The 17,152-nt window shown below is 30.1% G+C and overlaps 2 protein-coding genes across 2 annotated transcripts; both read right to left on the bottom strand.

The window, feature by feature from the left end:
- Nucleotides 1–1,040: 1,040 nt before the first annotated feature.
- LOC124826532 (patatin-2-Kuras 1-like) lies at nucleotides 1,041–2,955 on the bottom strand. The gene is made up of 7 exons (XM_088095248.1): nucleotides 2,776–2,955; nucleotides 2,503–2,687; nucleotides 2,219–2,372; nucleotides 1,993–2,139; nucleotides 1,626–1,874; nucleotides 1,331–1,500; nucleotides 1,041–1,170 (listed from the first exon to the last, which is right to left on the bottom strand). The coding sequence occupies exons 1-7, from the start codon at nucleotides 2,953–2,955 to the stop codon at nucleotides 1,041–1,043; spliced, it is 1,215 nt and encodes a 404-aa protein (XP_087951374.1).
- A 9,906-nt stretch (nucleotides 2,956–12,861) lies between these two features.
- Nucleotides 12,862–15,145, bottom strand: LOC148195579 (patatin-17-like). Its single transcript, XM_088095010.1, has 7 exons — nucleotides 14,662–15,145; nucleotides 14,386–14,570; nucleotides 14,102–14,255; nucleotides 13,872–14,018; nucleotides 13,505–13,753; nucleotides 13,251–13,420; nucleotides 12,862–13,091 (listed from the first exon to the last, which is right to left on the bottom strand). The coding sequence occupies exons 1-7, from the start codon at nucleotides 15,037–15,039 to the stop codon at nucleotides 12,962–12,964; spliced, it is 1,413 nt and encodes a 470-aa protein (XP_087951136.1). The 5' UTR covers nucleotides 15,040–15,145; the 3' UTR covers nucleotides 12,862–12,961.
- Between the last annotated feature and the right edge of the window lie 2,007 nt (nucleotides 15,146–17,152).

Raw genomic sequence — 17,152 nt, 5'->3', positions numbered from 1 at the left:
GGGTGAGAAAGGGACTTCCACGTGGCAAGCCCCCATTGATACTTATTTTAATTTGATTTCCCAACTTTGCCCTTACTTATATTATATTTCCACTATGTAAACTTCATTTTTTAATTCAAAAATAAAATAAATACAATTGAGACATGCTTTTAATGCAACATCATTTAAAAAGACATTGTCAACATGCCACGTAACACCCTTCTTAAGGTCTTCTATATTTGACGAAAATCTCCTATTTGATTCAATTTTACAAAAATAATGACCCAATTGAGACGTCAAAAAAGAAAATGACCTATTTAAGATTCTGGACAAAGATAGAGACCTACCGAAACATTAAACCGAAGATTTACTATGCTGAAAAGTTCGAAAATGTTCTTTATAATCATTGATTGATTTATAAATATTACTATTTGTTACTAATATGATGGGTTGATTTTTCTAATATATATATATATATATATATATATATATATTATATAAAAGTTTGTCTTCACTTAAATATTAAATTTTACTAGTACGTATTATAAAAATTAAAGATACAAAATAAGCTAACAATGGCAACGGAGATATATTTTTATTTTTTGTAATATTGCAAAAATCAAAAGAGTTTACACAAAAGGAACATTAAACATAAATTTATAATATAATTTTTATTTTGATTTTAAAATGGGAAGTGACCCATTTCAACTTTTCAATAACCAATCAGTGGTTAAGGTGACATGAGGTCTCCATTTTTTTTTCTTATCAGTAAAAAAATATATAAAATAAGATAATTGAATTGTCTTATCATGTAAAATATACATATAATCAATCTCCATATTATGTAATGATAGATCTTTGAAGAGATCAATTATCATGCACATTTTCATCTTAATTGAGAGTGTGATTTATGTGCGGGATTCAAAAGCTAAATAAATATATAAAGAATTCTTAAAATTAGCATGGAACCTTTTTATTTATAATAGGAAAATGCTTGGTACACTATTCATGGTTCTAGTTTATTATTATATAGATATTACAACAAGGTCATATAATTGACATTAAATATGTATGTTCTTTTGGAATGCCCAATCTGCTTGAGCAAGGGTTTCAAGAAATGGTCTTCCTCCTTTTTCCATATATTTGCTTCTCCGACGACGTTGTCTTTCTCCATGCAAAATATCAGCAATCCTTCACAAAATTATAAAACCAAAATAGAATTCCATATTATATATAAATTGAATCGAAAAATACAACATAATTGAAGCCTCAATCACTGTAGGTTTTAGCCATTAAAATTATAAATAATAAATAAATAAATTAAAAGGTTATTTGTTCTTTTTCTTTTCACCTGTCAAGAGCTTGAGCATATGTTTCTAAGCCTTCTTCTAAATCAAAAGTATCCAAATTAAACGTCACCATTTTTTTCTTTAACAGTTGTTTTCCAGTCTCTTCAAGACCGTCCAAGCTTGCTTTTGTAACATTAACTGGGTCGGAGAGATCAGGATTCAAGTCGTATTCCTGCCATTCATTACCTTATTCATCAACTTATTATCCAAAACTTTATGAATATGGAATAAAAAGTATTTAGTTAAAGTTAAATGTAATTAGTTTAATATTTTGTTGTAATGAAAAGAAATATTTACTTGGACTCGAAGGTAGGTATTGCGAGATTGAAAACCTGAGAAGATTGAAGAAAGATAGTATTCAGTGATTGCTGTATAAGCACGACCTTGAAAATTGGTATCAATAACAGCCCATGTTTGTTTCGGCCATGTGGCAGCCTGGTCAGCATCAAAAGTCTCCTCAATTTTTGTAGCTCCAGTCCCCAAAGACAACACTAGAATTTCAGGATCCTCATTCTGCTGTAGCACTTCACTCACTGCTATTTGTGTCTGCTCATATTAAACATAACATTCTTAAACTTCATACATAGATCATATGGTATATCTATATAGGTATATGCATGCATGGAGGATAAATCATAACCTTATATCTACTAAATTAACTTACTGGATTCACAGCTGCTTCACCACCATCAACCAAATTGAACTCAACACCATTATTCTCAAAATAGTAAGGTGGGAACTGAGTGGGTGCAGTTGAAGTGGATATGCATATATCCGACAAAAAGGCATTTAAGTAGGGAACCTTCTCAAGCTGCATCAGAAAAAACATTATATTAATTCGTGTTTGGAGTTTAATGTAGGAAGAAATATATGCATATGCTGCTAATAACCTTGTAGCTTGAGAATACAAATGGCTTTTGTTTCTTGATATCGAAAGCTGGGATTACAAGATTGGTCAATGCTTCACCAACTCGTGTTTCCTTCAATGCTTCACTAGCTGCGCCATGTAAACCCTCTCCGTCGAACAGGGGACCGTTTCCTGGTCTGCATGTTAAGATTGTTGTTTCACTTTATTATGACAGTTCCATCTAATTATTGACACATTAATTACGAATTAAGACAAAATAGATAGAGTTAATCTGCATTAGCAACTCTAATATTGATATTATTGTACCTAGATGAGTTGAATATACGAGGACCATTTAGTTTGTAGAAGTCTACTATCTGTGCAGGAGTATAAGCAGGACGAGTAGGATCGTCAAGGCTTGGGGTGGCTAACATGGCTGTTGTGATTGAACCAGTGCTGGTTCCTCCCATCACATCAAAGTAATCTGCTAAATCTGCTTTTGGATCCTTAGCCTGCAACTCAACCAAATTCAAATTAACCTCGTAAACATCCATTCACTCCATTTCAAATTCTTACGTAGTATTAGCAATAAGAATGAACCTTAAGAGCCTTGTCTAAGTAATCAAGAACTGTTGCTGGAATGATGGCCTTGATACCCCCACCATCAATGCTCAGAATTGTTATCAGTTTTCCATTGTTGGACGGAGGCTGCTTTTGGGCACTGAATCCACCAATCAGTTGCCCAGCAAAGATCAACACAAAGAAAACCAAACGAGCCATTAATGGCTTCCAAAGGTATAATGTAGAATTAGTAGAGAGAGAGAGTGGTGTGTGTTTTGTGCAGAAATGTTAAGTTTATATTTATAGATATATTTGGAGGATGCATGGATATACTGTGTTTCAGAAAAACCTAGTACGGACTATTTTACGCATGAAAATCGTGCTGCAAAAGGGTAGACCTCCTGGTCCAGCTTTTGAGTACGTGCTGGGAGGAATGACATGATGTTTTTCTATGTAACATTATTATTATCTGACCTACATTTGATCTGGGGTAGTAGTGAGAAGGGAGAAGATAAGATAGAAAAAGAAAAGAATACGAGAATGTTAGGCTCTTTTGAATTGTTGGATGAAAGGAAAGTGAGCGAATTTGAATTAAATTTCAGTGAAAATTTTATATTCAATAATTATATTATATAATAAATTACTAATAAATTCTTGGTGGTATAATTGTATATAAAATAAATAATTTTGAACTAAATTAGGTAAGTAAAGAAAAAAATATTTATATCTAAATTAATGTTAGTTGACATTCGTCCACGTCCAATCTTAGTTCAACTTGTTTTAATTCTTTTGTCTACACTATATATATTTTTTTATTTTGGTTTGACTCAACTCAAATTTTGAGTGTTGGTTTCACCTTCCGTTTGTATCGATTTTTGGTTAGGATTCAACTTGGCTTGACCTTAGTCTAAATTGATTTGGTTTGATTTTTGACCTAAACTCACTTAATTAGATTTTCGACCCGATGATCCTTCTTGACCTTTCATTAGTGTTGATAGATATATCTCAACTTTTGACTTATACAAATCCTTCTTAAAGTTCGATTCGATTCGTATTGATTGAACTTTAAGCCTAATTTAACTTTGTTGTGCTTTTCGTCTAAGCTTATTAGACTAAGTTTTTAGTCTTAATCAATTTGATTGAGTCTTTAACCTAAACTCATTTGGCTCCACTCAATGTGTAGAATGAAAAGTAATAAAATTTTTATAATTTTTAAAATATTTAAAATTCTTTTATTTTATTCATTTGAATTACTTTCCAAAATTTATTAAATTTCAATTATGTTAATTATTTTATCTAAAAAAATCATTTTACCTCATCCACACAAATTTTCTATTTCATAACAAAACTATATAAACTATAATTAAATATATTTACAATTTCATCAGTTATTGTTTTTGTGATTCATCACCATCTTCTTAAATTTTTTTTTCTTTCTTGAAGCCTTACATTACATTGATGGCTAAATTGACCCCTCTTTTTGAAAATTCTTAACAAGTAATATCACTCTAGACCTTTATTTGTGTGTTCTTTATCTGAATTTTGATTTGCCTCGACTTTGATTCCAAGCCTTTTGGTTACTCTTCCTCTAATTTTTAGTACTCAGCTAAACCAAAATTAAAATTGGAAGTCCCAAACGTTTTGCATTGTTACAGTATTAACGATTAGTTATTAATAATTGTTTCAGTTAAAAATTATATTAACTAGCTATTAGAACAAAATAAAATATTTTAATTAATGTCTATTTAATTTATTTTTATATTTATTAATGTTAAGTTTAGAGTAAAGTAGAATTATTTGTTTAACTTTTTTATCAGTCTAATTGACCTACGTTTGATTTATTTTTAACATTTATTGAAATTAATATAAACTTAATTCATCAAGTTAAATTTATTTTTTAATATTTATTAAAGCTAGTATTTTGTGTACTTTAATTTTCTATTACTTAAATTTAGTTTACACAAGTTTAATTTATTTTTAATATTTATTAAATTAATCATTTTATTTCTTACTATTTATATTAGTATATATAGACTTAATCAATTCAGGTCTAATTTATTAGAGCTAATTAGAATATATTTCTTTTTTTAAATTTTATTATGAGTTTATGTGACTTGAATATTAAAATACTTATATTTATTTTTAATATTTCCTCGTACTCACAATCCACGTGACTAAATTTGCGCATCGTGAGTACGATGTCTGTCAATCAATACTTACAAATCTTTATTTTTCTTTAAAAATAAAATAGGATCACATCATCGAAACTTATTCATATTTCTATCTTTATAAATGATTTGTTCTTTCTGACAAACTTTTTTAATTATTGACGGTTGACACTCAATAATTCATCTATAATTTTCTTGAAATGAAACATTAAATAAAAAAATAAACATGAAGGGATAACACTAAACCTATGTAAAAAAATACAAAGCAAATTTTTATAAAAATTTAAATACAACAAAACATAGAAAGTTGAATCTTGTTAAGAATAAAACTCAAACTAATAAAAAAATAAAGATGTTCAATCCATTTGAAATCAATTCTATTATCAATTCCACAAATAACAAGTTTACGAGACAAAATATTTTCTTTTTATAAATTTAAAAAATCTTGGTTATCATCTACTTACAAAGTTATGTTGAGTTAGAAGTTTCCAATTACGAGTCTAAAAAGTTTAACCTAATTAAATTCATTTTGTTTCACCATTTAATTTGAGGAGAAATGGATCTTTTAAGTTAAAATATGTCCAAATAATGTAAAATATAATCTTGAGAGAGAAAAAAGAGAATTTTTTGGTAGAAATTCTATTGCATACTTACTATAAAAAACAATGATTCTTACTTTGTTCATCGTTGGATTTGACTAAAATTTTGATAGCATGTTAGCGGTGTAAGGTTGTTTATTCTAACCCTTGAGATCGTCAATTCAAGGTCTGAGGTTAGAGATCTCAATTCTTTAGAGTAGCTTTATATTTTGGTTTTTATTTTCTTTGTTCTTCATATTTGAGAGAATTATTACACTCACTGATTATAAATATATGTTTGTGCTTTTGATTTGACTTTGTCGTACCTATGCTTGATTTTAGTGGAGTTTAATTTATTGGCTTGTTCTTGTGGACTTTTACTTCTCACATTGGAAGGGCTTTTTCACGTTAAAAATATTGCTGTTTTTTTTTATGATTATTGTTGGCATTTTATTTTATTGTTCTTCCTCATAGAATTTTACAAGTTTGGGAGGATTTTTTCCACTACCACTACAACAAAATTGGTAATTAGCTAGGAAAATTAGTGAGGAAAAATATTTCTCACTAATTTCTCGTTTTAAATAACGACAAAAAATATTGTAGCTAATTTGAAGCTAATTAACTATGATTTGATAAATGTATGTTGTTACGATAGTAATTTCTCGAAAAAAATTTAATATTTTTAGCTACGAAATAATTTTGTCAGTAATCCGTAGTTAACAAATGAAACTTATATTTAGCGATCAAATAATATCCAATCTATTCTCTCGCAAATTTATATATATACAAAAAATTTCACAAAATTAGATTAAAAAGGAATAATCTCTTAAAGAAATTTAATCAATAATGTGTTATAAAACTATTGTTGATATATTTTGTTATTGTTAGCAACAAAGGTTGAATTGGAGGCAAAAGAGTTTTGATGATGAAGCTGACCTTGGGATTGAAGATTAGCAAAACTGTTATCATATTAAAGCTTTTATTTTTAACTATTTGTAATTTTATTCTAGATTAACTTTTGTATTTTAGACTTATTTTTGTCAAGATTACAACAAGGCAAAGAGAGCTCAAAAAACACTCGATTACCACTTGGGATAATCGATTATTCTAGAAGAACAACTCCTTTAATGGCTTGTAGATAATTAATTATCACTTGAGATAATCAATTATCTCAGGAAAAATACTTTGAAAACGTTCGTAGATAATCGATTATCACTTGGGATAATCGATTATCCATGACAATTGTAAGAAGACTCTTGAGCTTTTGACTTATTTTCAAATTGAGCCTATATATAGCTTATTTTTTAGCTCTTCTAAAGTTATGAAATCTTAAAACTTTCTTTAGAACTAAGTGTTTTGTCAGAACTCTCTGTGTTTTAAGTTAGGTTGAGAAACTTGGTGCTAAGTAGAACGGAGTGTTGGTCTTAGTGTGTCTAAGTGTGGTAACACATCTATTGAGCAAAGTTTAGCTTGTCCATCCTTATGTGTGTCAAAAGGAGGTGTTGTAACTCTCTTGTCAGTCAAGTGAGGTTTACTTCTCAACCTCTACTCTACTTCACTTTGTAAATTGTTGGTTTATTTCTAGTTATAAGTTAATTCCTCTTTTAGAGAGATTAGCAACTAGGCGTAAGATCTTTTTTATCTGAACTAATATAAAATTTACTTGTGCAAGTTGTTCTTTCTTATGATCTTTTATTTACTTGTTCTTACTTGTCTTGATTTTCTTCACTGTGAAGTTGTTTTTAAAGGGAAGTCCATTTAAAAAAAAACTAGTTTTATCAGAAAAAAATTCAGGCCCCTCTTAGTTGTTGTCAAACTCCAAACATTTCGTCGTATATTTCGAACAATTGGTATCAAAGCTTGTTTTGATAGTTTTTCAAAAAGTTTATGAAAATGGCTAGATAAAAAAATTATGCTAAGGATGCTTCTATCAATAGATCCCCACTTTTTACAGGTGATAATTATCCTTTCTGGAAATTTAAATATTTATGAATTCTATTGATAAAGGTGTTTGAGAAACTGTTTTAAATGAACCCATTATCCTTACTATTATTGTGAATGATGTGCATGAAGTTAAGCCTTACTTGTAGTGGACTGATGAAGATAACAGGCAAGCTCAACTTGTCGTGAGAACTCATAATATAATTGCCTCTACTTTGGTGTTAGATGAATATTTACAGGATTTATGTTTGCAAGACTGCTCAAGAGATGTGGGAGGTCCTTCATGTCACATATGAAGGAAGTGACGAGGTGAAGCATGATAGAAAGAACACCTTGATATAGAAGTACGAGATAATATGGATGTAACAGGGTGAAACCATCATAGATGTGCAAAAGCGATTCACGCACATCGTCAACCACCTCTTTGGATTGGGTAAAACTTTCAAAATTGATGAACTTAATGTTAGAATACTAAAATCTTTGAACAAGACTCGACAACCGGAGGTTTCCATGATATTCGAGTCTTCAGATTTTACTTCATTGTCAATGGTGGGGCTCTTTGGTAAATTAAGAGAGCACGAGCTTGAGTTGAGTAAATTAAGTATTGATGAAGATCAAGGCAAAAAGAAGACTTTGGCCTTTAAATCTGAAATCTCCAAAAAAAAGTCTGAAGAAGGATGAGGACTTTGAGGATGAAAACATGAGTCTTATTACTAAAAGATTTACCAAGGTCATGAAGTCCAAGGGTAAATGTAAGTTTTGAAAAGAGATAAAGGAAAATCAAGCTATGACGTCTAACTACAAGGGTTACAACTATGGTGAGAGGGGACATGTAAGAGTCGACTGTCTAAATAACAAAATAAGTTAGGACAAGAAAGAAAAGAGGTATCACAAAAAGAAGAAGGCTTACATCGCTTGCGATGACAATGATTCAAGCTCATCCAGCTTAAGAGACTCTGATTAGGAAGCAAACTTGTGTTTGATGGCAAACAATGACAATGGAAGTCAAGTAAGTATTTCCAACTATAATGGTGATTCTGTTGATTTGCAAAAAGCCTTTTCAGAATTACTTGATGAGTGTGAAAAATTAGATGTTGTTCATGAAAATCTTCCATTCGCAATAAATGTCATCACCTATCTCCTTACCTCAAACTTGTATTTATAGATTTCAAGATAAACTAGTATAGACTTAATCATGGCCCAACAACCGATAAACATGTTTTACCTAGAAACTTGATTATTGATAATACTTAAGGTGTCAAAATGTTTATGATCGTTCAACAATTCCTGGAATCTGACTTAACTATTGGCTAATTCGAACTCTAATTATCATGGATCATTCAATCAATAGTTCACCAGACGGTCATATAATACACCACCCATAACATTGGTTTAATACCTGCTTATAAACAGATCGGATGCGGGTATTATACTATCCGTACCCGTAGATATTCACTACCCGCAAAAAATAAAAATAAAAATTTAACTTATATTTTATCAAGTTAAATTTAATTAAAATTAAAATTTAATTTATATTTAATTTAATTCATATTATATTTTATATACTTTTTATAATTTTCTTTAAATTTTATTTTAATAATTTATAAAAACATATATTTTTAAATATTTCTGGGTATTCGCGAATATCTATGAACATCCACTGCGAGTTTTAAAATACTCGTGAGTATTTTTTAAGCGGATATCTATGCAAATAGATTTTTTTTTATTGAGTCGGATTGCGAATAGGTATTATCCGTGTCCGACCCGACTCGTTGTCATCGCACCTACAAGTCAAGTTTGAACATTAATGAAAAGGGACAACATGAAGACTTTAATGATGACAAGACCCTAATTTGTTTTCATATTTATATAAATTATTATATAATTTAATATTTTTAAATATATTTTTTATATATTTTATATATTTAACATCTATTTTCTTTTCTTTTAACATCTATATAAAACTTTGGACATTCTCAAAATATTTATTAAAATTCATCACTGGTCACACGTATATAATCAAGGAACCTTTGCATCAAAATAAGGAACAAAGTATAAGAATTGATGTACTATATTTTCATACTTTTCATTAGTATGCCATGCATTTATCCAACTTCAATACATAACTATATAGGTTATAAACTCATTTATTATCAAGGCGTAATATGAAATTTTCACTTTTATAATTTAAAGTAACATTGTACTCATTTGGGAAATATTTTCTAATATTCTATAACACATACAAATAAAATCTGTTATCTCAAATTCAAATGTTGAAGGAACTATGGAAAACAAAGGTAACAAAATTAAGATAAAAGGTGTTAAGTTTATTATAGGAAGGGGTTCATTAGGATTAACCATACTTTCAATCCAAATAATTATGTGTGGCTTTGAGTACTTTATTTGGAATGAGAGATGGGAAATAATATTTCAACATCTTTGGAACACTTGGTTTGTTTTAGTTATATAGATATTAACACTAGTGCAGAAATGACCTTTAACGTCACATATAACATCTTACCACCGAAAATCTAATGTAAAAAATGACCGATGACATTTTTGTAAATAAACCGTGATTATAGAAGTAGGTTCCCCAGGGTCAAACGTCGAATCCTCGTTTAGACGTCGGCCCCCTCAGATCAGACGTCAAAAATGTCCAAAAATATCTCATTTTAAGCGGTAACATTTTTTTTTACGACATAGACGTCGACCTCCCCAAATCAGACGTCAAATCATTCTTTAGACGCCGGCCCCCCAAGATCAAACATTAAAAAGGTTTGAAAATATCTTATTTTAAGTGTCCATATTAATTTTTTTCACGACATAGACGACGGACCCCCAAATCAGACGTCAAATCCTTCTTTAGACGTCAGGCCCCCATATCAGACGTAAAAAAGGTCCAAAAATAAACGTCGATGCCCCCAGATCAGACGTCAAATCCTCTGCCAGAAGCTACAAAATCAAAATTGAAAGGTCACTTTGCAAACATTAGACGTCGAACATAGAAGGGGCCAGCGTCGAATACACATTAGACGTCGGATCCCCTTCCCCAGACGTCATTAAGCTGTGAAAATATCCAAAAAGTAAGTCAAAAATGGATTTGTTTAGCAATTAGACGTCGGATCTAGAGGGGGACCAACGTCAAATTCCCTTTTAAACCCCAAAAACTCAGAATGTGAGCCTCACTTTCTTTTGTGTTTTCGTTTGAGTTTTTTCTTTGGTCGCGTTCGCCACTTACACGCTTTTTCTCTCGCTGCGTTCAACTTCTTCCTCTGCTTTCTATCGTTTGCCATTAACATTTAGGTAAGTTTTCTTCCACTTTGCATCGTTTAAAATCATTTTGCACCGATTATATTACGTTTGGAACCATTATCTTTCATTTGAACCCATTAAAATTTGTTTTCATTGACTTTTGGTGCAGTTCTTGGACGCATTCTAGGACAATTGGAACTACAATTTTTGAACCGTTATTGTGCGCGTTTTTCTTCTCACCCTCATAGCGACATCTGTGTACTCCCTCACCTAATAATATTTTTTTTTAAAGTTCATTAAATGACTACAAAAGACGTCAATTAACGTCTGTTATAAATGCAATAGACGTGAATTGACGTTGTTCAAAGACAACATATGTTAATTTAACGTTTCCGCTATGACATTATACATTTAACAGACGTCAAAAACCTAAAATAACAAACGTTAAAAGCTTATTTTTGTATTAGTGTAATGTATTTACTACGCTGAAAAATTCGAAAATGTTCTTTATAAGCTGGTGGTAGAATTGAGAAATAGTAGTATTTTTTTTACTAATATGATGGTTAATTTTGTTAATATATGTACAATGACAAATTTATGACCTTTATGCAACTTTTGTATTTATTATCTTTTGTATACTAGAACGTTCAAATGCTTTTATTCAATATATATATATATATATATATATATATATATATATATATATATATATATATATATATATATATATATATATTTATTTCAGAAAAAAAAATGAAAAATTCTATCACAATAATCAAAGTAAAAAAGAAATGCACAAACCCTGCCTTACAAATGTTTTGACTGAATTTAGACAGTAAGAACCTTAAAACAATAATCAAGTGTGTTTTTCTCATTTGTTTGACTCAAAACAATAGGTCAAAGAAAAAGAAAACCTAAGGTACGAACAGATAATAGAAAAGTTAGGATGATATAGTGTTTGTAGGAAACAAAATGGGCTGGGGAGAAAATTGAAACAAATATAAAGATAAAAAATTTAAAAATAAAAAGTGACAAGAATCGAAAAATAGGCACCAATAAAATTGTACAAATCATTACCACCTTCCCAAGATCTCACCAACAAATCAGCAACACATTTTCCAAAGTTTCCGGAGATTCCACACCTCAACACATGTAATGCTGCGCACAGGATGGGGTGTAGAAGAAATTGATGGAGTGCATCAAGCAATTGCCAACCATAAGTTCCAGCTATGTACAAAACTAACATAACCATAATATTAATATAATGGAAAAGTGTCCACATAATAGACATAAAATAATATAACATTTTTTTAATATTTTTTTTCTTACTCGATCTAATAGAAAAAAAAAAAATACTAAAAACCATTATCTAACAAAAACTCAAGCAAAACTCAAGTCTCTTGATTTTGAAAGAGTTAAAACTTATGTCATCTGAAATAATATTTACATCTAAAATCTAATGTTAGCTGTTTAATATTATATTATTATTTGTGATAATATATAATTCTATTATTATTATTAATTACATCCTTATTATATATATGAGATAAGTATTATTTTAATGGAAATATAAACATATTTAATCCTATAAATATAATTCATAATTCAGAAAAAATATTTATTTAATAATCATTCGTACTCGTTATATTTGTAAAAATTGAAAGTGCCTTCTATCTCAAGGGATTCAATTTTAATTAGTAAGAATTTTCAAAGTTAATGTAAAATATTTTTTTTCGTAAATATACAGATGAGACACGTAAGAATAAACATGCCTCAAAAAGCTATAACTCAAGGTTTTTTTGTATCCTACTAGTCAAAGACTGGACCAGGCTGAGGTCTACCAAAGAAAAACGTTGAAAATTCAGCATGCCCGTGATGAGCACATGGGTTTCTATCTATTATATTAAGAGGGAAGGGTGTGTGGGTCTACTACAATTATAAACTTACAAGAATTTACATTAAGCATAATTTATAATATTATTTTTATTTTTATTTTGAAATGGGAAGAGACCCATCTCAGCTTTTCAATAACCAATTGGCTAGGTTAGCTGTTAAGGTGATCTTAGGTCTCCATCTTGTGTAGTGGTAGAGTTTGAAGTGACGAATTAGGTCTAACATGCACATTTTCATCTTAATTGAGAGTGATTTATGTGAAATAAAGAACTTCTTAAAACTAACATGGAGAATGAACCTTTTTATTTATAATAGGAAAATGATTGGTACACTATATATGAATGGTTCTAGCTTATTATATATAGATATTACAACATGGTCATACAATTGACATTAAAAATGTATGTTCTTTCCGAATGCCCAATTTGCTTTAACAAGAGTTTCAAGAAATGGTCTTCCTCTTTTTTCCATAGACTTGCTTCTCAGACGACGTTGTCTTTCTCCATGCAAAATATCGGCAATCCTTCACAAAATTATAAAACCAAAATAGAATTCCATATTATATATAAATTGAATCGAAAAAAACAACATAATTGAACCTCAATCACTGTAGGTTTTAGCCATTAAAATTATAATTAATAATTAAATAAATTAAAAGGTTATTTGTTCATTTTTTTTTCACCTGTCAAGAGCTTGAGCATATGTTTCCACGCCTTCTTCTAAATCAAAAGTATCCAAACTAAACGTCACCATTTTTTTCTTTAACAGTTGTTTTCCAGCCTCTTCAAGACCGTCCAAGCTTGCTTTTGTAACATTAACTGCGTCGGAGAGATCAGGATTCAAGTCGTATTCCTGCCATATTGATTCCCTCATTCATCAAAATATATTATCCAAAACTTTATGAATATGTTATAAAAACTTTATGAATATATGTACCTGGACTCGAAGGTAGGTGATGCGAGATTGAAAGCCTGAGAAGATTGAAGAAAGATAGTATTCAGTGATTGCTGTATAAGCACGACTTAGAAAATTGGGATCAATAGCAGCCCATATTGGTTGTTGCCATGTCCCAGCCAGACTAGCATCAAAGCTGTCCTCAATTTTTGTTGCTCCAGTCCCCAAAGACAACACTAGAATTTCAGGATCCTCATTCTGCTGTAGCACTTCACTCACTGCTATTTGTGTCTGCTCATATTAAACATAACATTCTTAAACTTCATACATAGATTATATGGTATATGTATATAGGTATATGCATGCATGGAGGATAAATCATAACCTTATATCTTCTAAATTAACTTACTGGATTCACAGCTGCTTCACCACCATCAACCAAATTGAACTCAACACCATTATTCTCAAAATAGTAAGGTGGAAACTGAGTGGGTGCAGTTGAAGTGGATATGCATATATCCGACAAAAAGGCATTTAAGTAGGGAACCTTCTCAAGCTGCATCAGAAAAAACATTATATTTATTCGTGTTTGGAGTTTAATGTATGAAGAAATATATGCATATGCTGCTAATTGATAACCTTGTAGCTTGAGAATACAAATGGTTTTTGTTTCTTGATATCGAAAGCTGGGATTACAAGATTGGTCAATGCTTCACCAATTCGTGTTTCCTTGAACGCTTCACTAGCTGCGTCATGTAAACCCTCTCCATCGAACAGGGGACCGTTTCCTGGTCTGCATGTTAAGATTGTTGTTTAACTTTATTCTGACAGTTCCATCTTATTATTGACACATTAATTACGAATTAAGACAAAACAGATAGAGTTAATCCGCATTAGAAACTCTAATATTAATTTTATAATACCTAGATGGGTTGAATATACGAGGGCCATTTAGTTTGTAGAAGTCTACTATCTGTGCAGGAGTATAAGCAGGACGAGTAGGATCGTCAAGGCTTGGAGTGGCTAACATGGCTGTTGTGATTGAACCAGTGCTGGTTCCTCCCATCACATCAAAGTAATCTGCTAAATCTGCATTTGGATCCTTAGCCTGCAACTCAACAAAATTCAAATTAACCTCGTTAACATCATTCATTCATGCCATTTCAAATTCTTACGTAGTATTAACAATAAGAATGAACCTTAAGAGCCTTGTCTAAGTAATCAAGAACTGTTGCTGGAATGATGGCCTTGATACCCCCACCATCAATGCTCAGAATAGTTATCAGTTTTCCATTGTTGGACGGAGACAGCTTTTGGGCACTGAATCCACCGATCAGTTGCACAGCAAAGATCAAAACAAAGAAAACCAAATGAGCCATTAATGGCTTCCTAATGTATAACGTAGAATTAGTAGAGAGAGAGAGAGAGTTGTCTGTGTTTTGTGCAGAAATGTTAAGGGTGTATTTATAGATGCTGTGTTTCAGAAAAACCTTACGGGTTATTTTACGCTTGAAAATCCTTCTGCAAAAGGTAGAGCTCCTGGTCCAGCTTTTGGGTACGTGCTGGAGGGATGACATGATGTTTTTCTATCAAACTTTGTGTAACATTATTATCTGACCTACATTTGATCTGGGTAATAGTGAAAAAGGAGGAAGAAAGATAGAAAAAGAAAAAAAAAACAGAAAACAAGAATTGTTGGATGCAAGGTGTACCATACGGTCCATACCCACCAACCATTGGCTACCGTATGGTATCCCGTCCAACCAGGACGTCTTTCTAGGTTGTCTTTTCAGTGTGTTCAACCAGATCATTCTTAGGATGTCAAGACCGTTCTTTTAAGTTCATCCAATCAGGACCTCTTTTCAGAATATTTTTCAAAGCTGTCTTTCTAAGACAGCTTATAGTGCTTTGAACAAGGGATTTTAATCCTATACACAAAACATTTTGCGTTCGTCATCTCATTGTAGCCATAAGAAATCAGTAAGTGGTGTTTTAAAAGACTTCAATTGTTGCTTTAAAAGACTTCAATTGTTCAACTGTTCGGCCTCAATCGTTTGGTCATACTTTAGTTTCAAGTGTTCGGCCTCTCATGGCCTTACAAGTAATTAGCCAAATTTGGCCCTAAATATTCGGCCTCGGCCATGCAACCTTGGCCATCCAGCTTCGACCATTTGGCTTCAACCATTCGGTCATCCGGTCTCGACCATCCGACCCCAGTAAAGATAAAAAATGACAATGCTCTTTGAAAGAATCGATTATCACTTGGGATAATCGATTATCCCAAAAGAACAACTCCTTTAATGACTTGCAGATAATTAATTATCACTTGGGACAATTGATTATCTCAGGAAAAATATTTGAAAAGGTTCGTCGATAATCGATTATCAATTGAGATAATCAATTATCCATGACAGTAATAATCGATTATCCATGATATTTGTAAGAAGACTATTGAGCTTTTGACTTATTTTTGAACTGAGTCTATATATAACTTATTTATGAACTCTTCTAGATTTACAAAATCTTAAAATTTTCTTGATAACTTAGTGTTTTGTCTGAACTCTCTCTGTTTTAAGTAAGCTTGAGAAACTTGGTGTGATCTTAATGTGTCTACGTGTGGTAGCACATATGTTGAGCAATGCTTAGCTTGTTCATCCTTATGTGTGTCAAAATGAGATGGTGTAAATCTCTTGTCATTCAAGAGAGGTGTATTTTTATACCTTTACTCTACTTCACTTTGTAAGTTGTTGATTTATTTCTAGTTATTAGTTAATCTCTCTTTTAGAGAGATTAATAATTGGACATATGATTTTTTTATCTGAACTAGTACAAAAATTACGTATGCAAACTTTTCTCTCTTATATATTTTTATTTATTTATTTTTAAAAGAACCTAGATTTATAAAAAACCAATTCACCTACTCTTTGTTATTGTGAAAGTCCAAAATTTTCTATTTCCATAAATTATTTAAATTCATAGCTTTTTATTTATTAAATAATTTTTAAAAATTGTAAATGATATTTAACTAAAACCATATTATTTTCTTCTCAATTTGAATTATAAAAAATATTAAAACAACTTTCATTAATTATATTTGAAATAAAATTATTAACTAATTTATACTTTTAATCATTTATTATTTTTGATCTTAAAGTTTTTATATGTCAATTTATTCAAAATAAAAATTGATTAATTAATTTATATGACTAATGTTTATTATATTTGGTTTTACAATTTTTTATATCTTAATTTATTTGTAAATTAAATTCTTATAATTTGTAACGTCAAATATAATAAATTTTAACGATATAAATTAATAAATTAATTTTTTTGAATAAATTATATTAGTTTTTTTGTAGTCAAAATCCTAATAGTTTAGTTAATGTTAGTGATTAATTTATAATTTAATTAGTTATTAATTATAATTTTTTTATTCATAATAGCAGTTATTTTAAAAATTAATAATTTTTAGTTTATAAATTAGTAGGTAAATTAGTCAATTGTGACCAATTATTTTTTATCTCAATATTATTCAAAGATTTTTTTATAATAAATACTATCTATAACAATATATTAATATACATTTCATTAGTAAAAAAACAGTCTTTTAACGTGTCTAATACGCCTAATTTTTTACAAAACCGAAGCATATTAAAATGTGGTGATATTTTTGTAATTATGACGAACTTA

Source organism: Vigna umbellata, chromosome 7 (assembly GCF_029865625.1).
Source record: "Vigna umbellata cultivar VRB3 chromosome 7, Vumbellata_1.0, whole genome shotgun sequence".
Lineage (NCBI taxonomy): Eukaryota > Viridiplantae > Streptophyta > Magnoliopsida > Fabales > Fabaceae > Vigna > Vigna umbellata.
Note: the sequence above shows the minus strand (reverse complement) of the source record. Positions and strands in the feature narration are given on the sequence as shown.

What these genes read in the sequence shown, in the direction of transcription:
- LOC124826532 (XM_088095248.1), bottom strand. Translation starts at nt 2,955, where the DNA reads ATGGCTCGTTTGGTTTTCTTTGTGTTGATCTTTGCTGGGCAACTGATT. An exon ending in GTGAAGCAGCTGTGAATCCA is followed by an intron (nt 1,875 to 1,992) that starts GTAAGTTAATTT and finishes TAATATGAGCAG; the next exon opens with ACACAAATAGCAGTGAGTGA. An exon ending in ATACCTACCTTCGAGTCCAA is followed by an intron (nt 1,501 to 1,625) that starts GTAAATATTTCT and finishes AATGAATGGCAG; the next exon opens with GAATACGACTTGAATCCTGA.
- LOC148195579 (XM_088095010.1), bottom strand. Translation starts at nt 15,039, where the DNA reads ATGTCATCCCTCCAGCACGTACCCAAAAGCTGGACCAGGAGCTCTACC. An exon ending in ACTTAGACAAGGCTCTTAAG is followed by an intron (nt 14,571 to 14,661) that starts GTTCATTCTTAT and finishes GTTGAGTTGCAG; the next exon opens with GCTAAGGATCCAAATGCAGA. An exon ending in GTGAAGCAGCTGTGAATCCA is followed by an intron (nt 13,754 to 13,871) that starts GTAAGTTAATTT and finishes TAATATGAGCAG; the next exon opens with ACACAAATAGCAGTGAGTGA.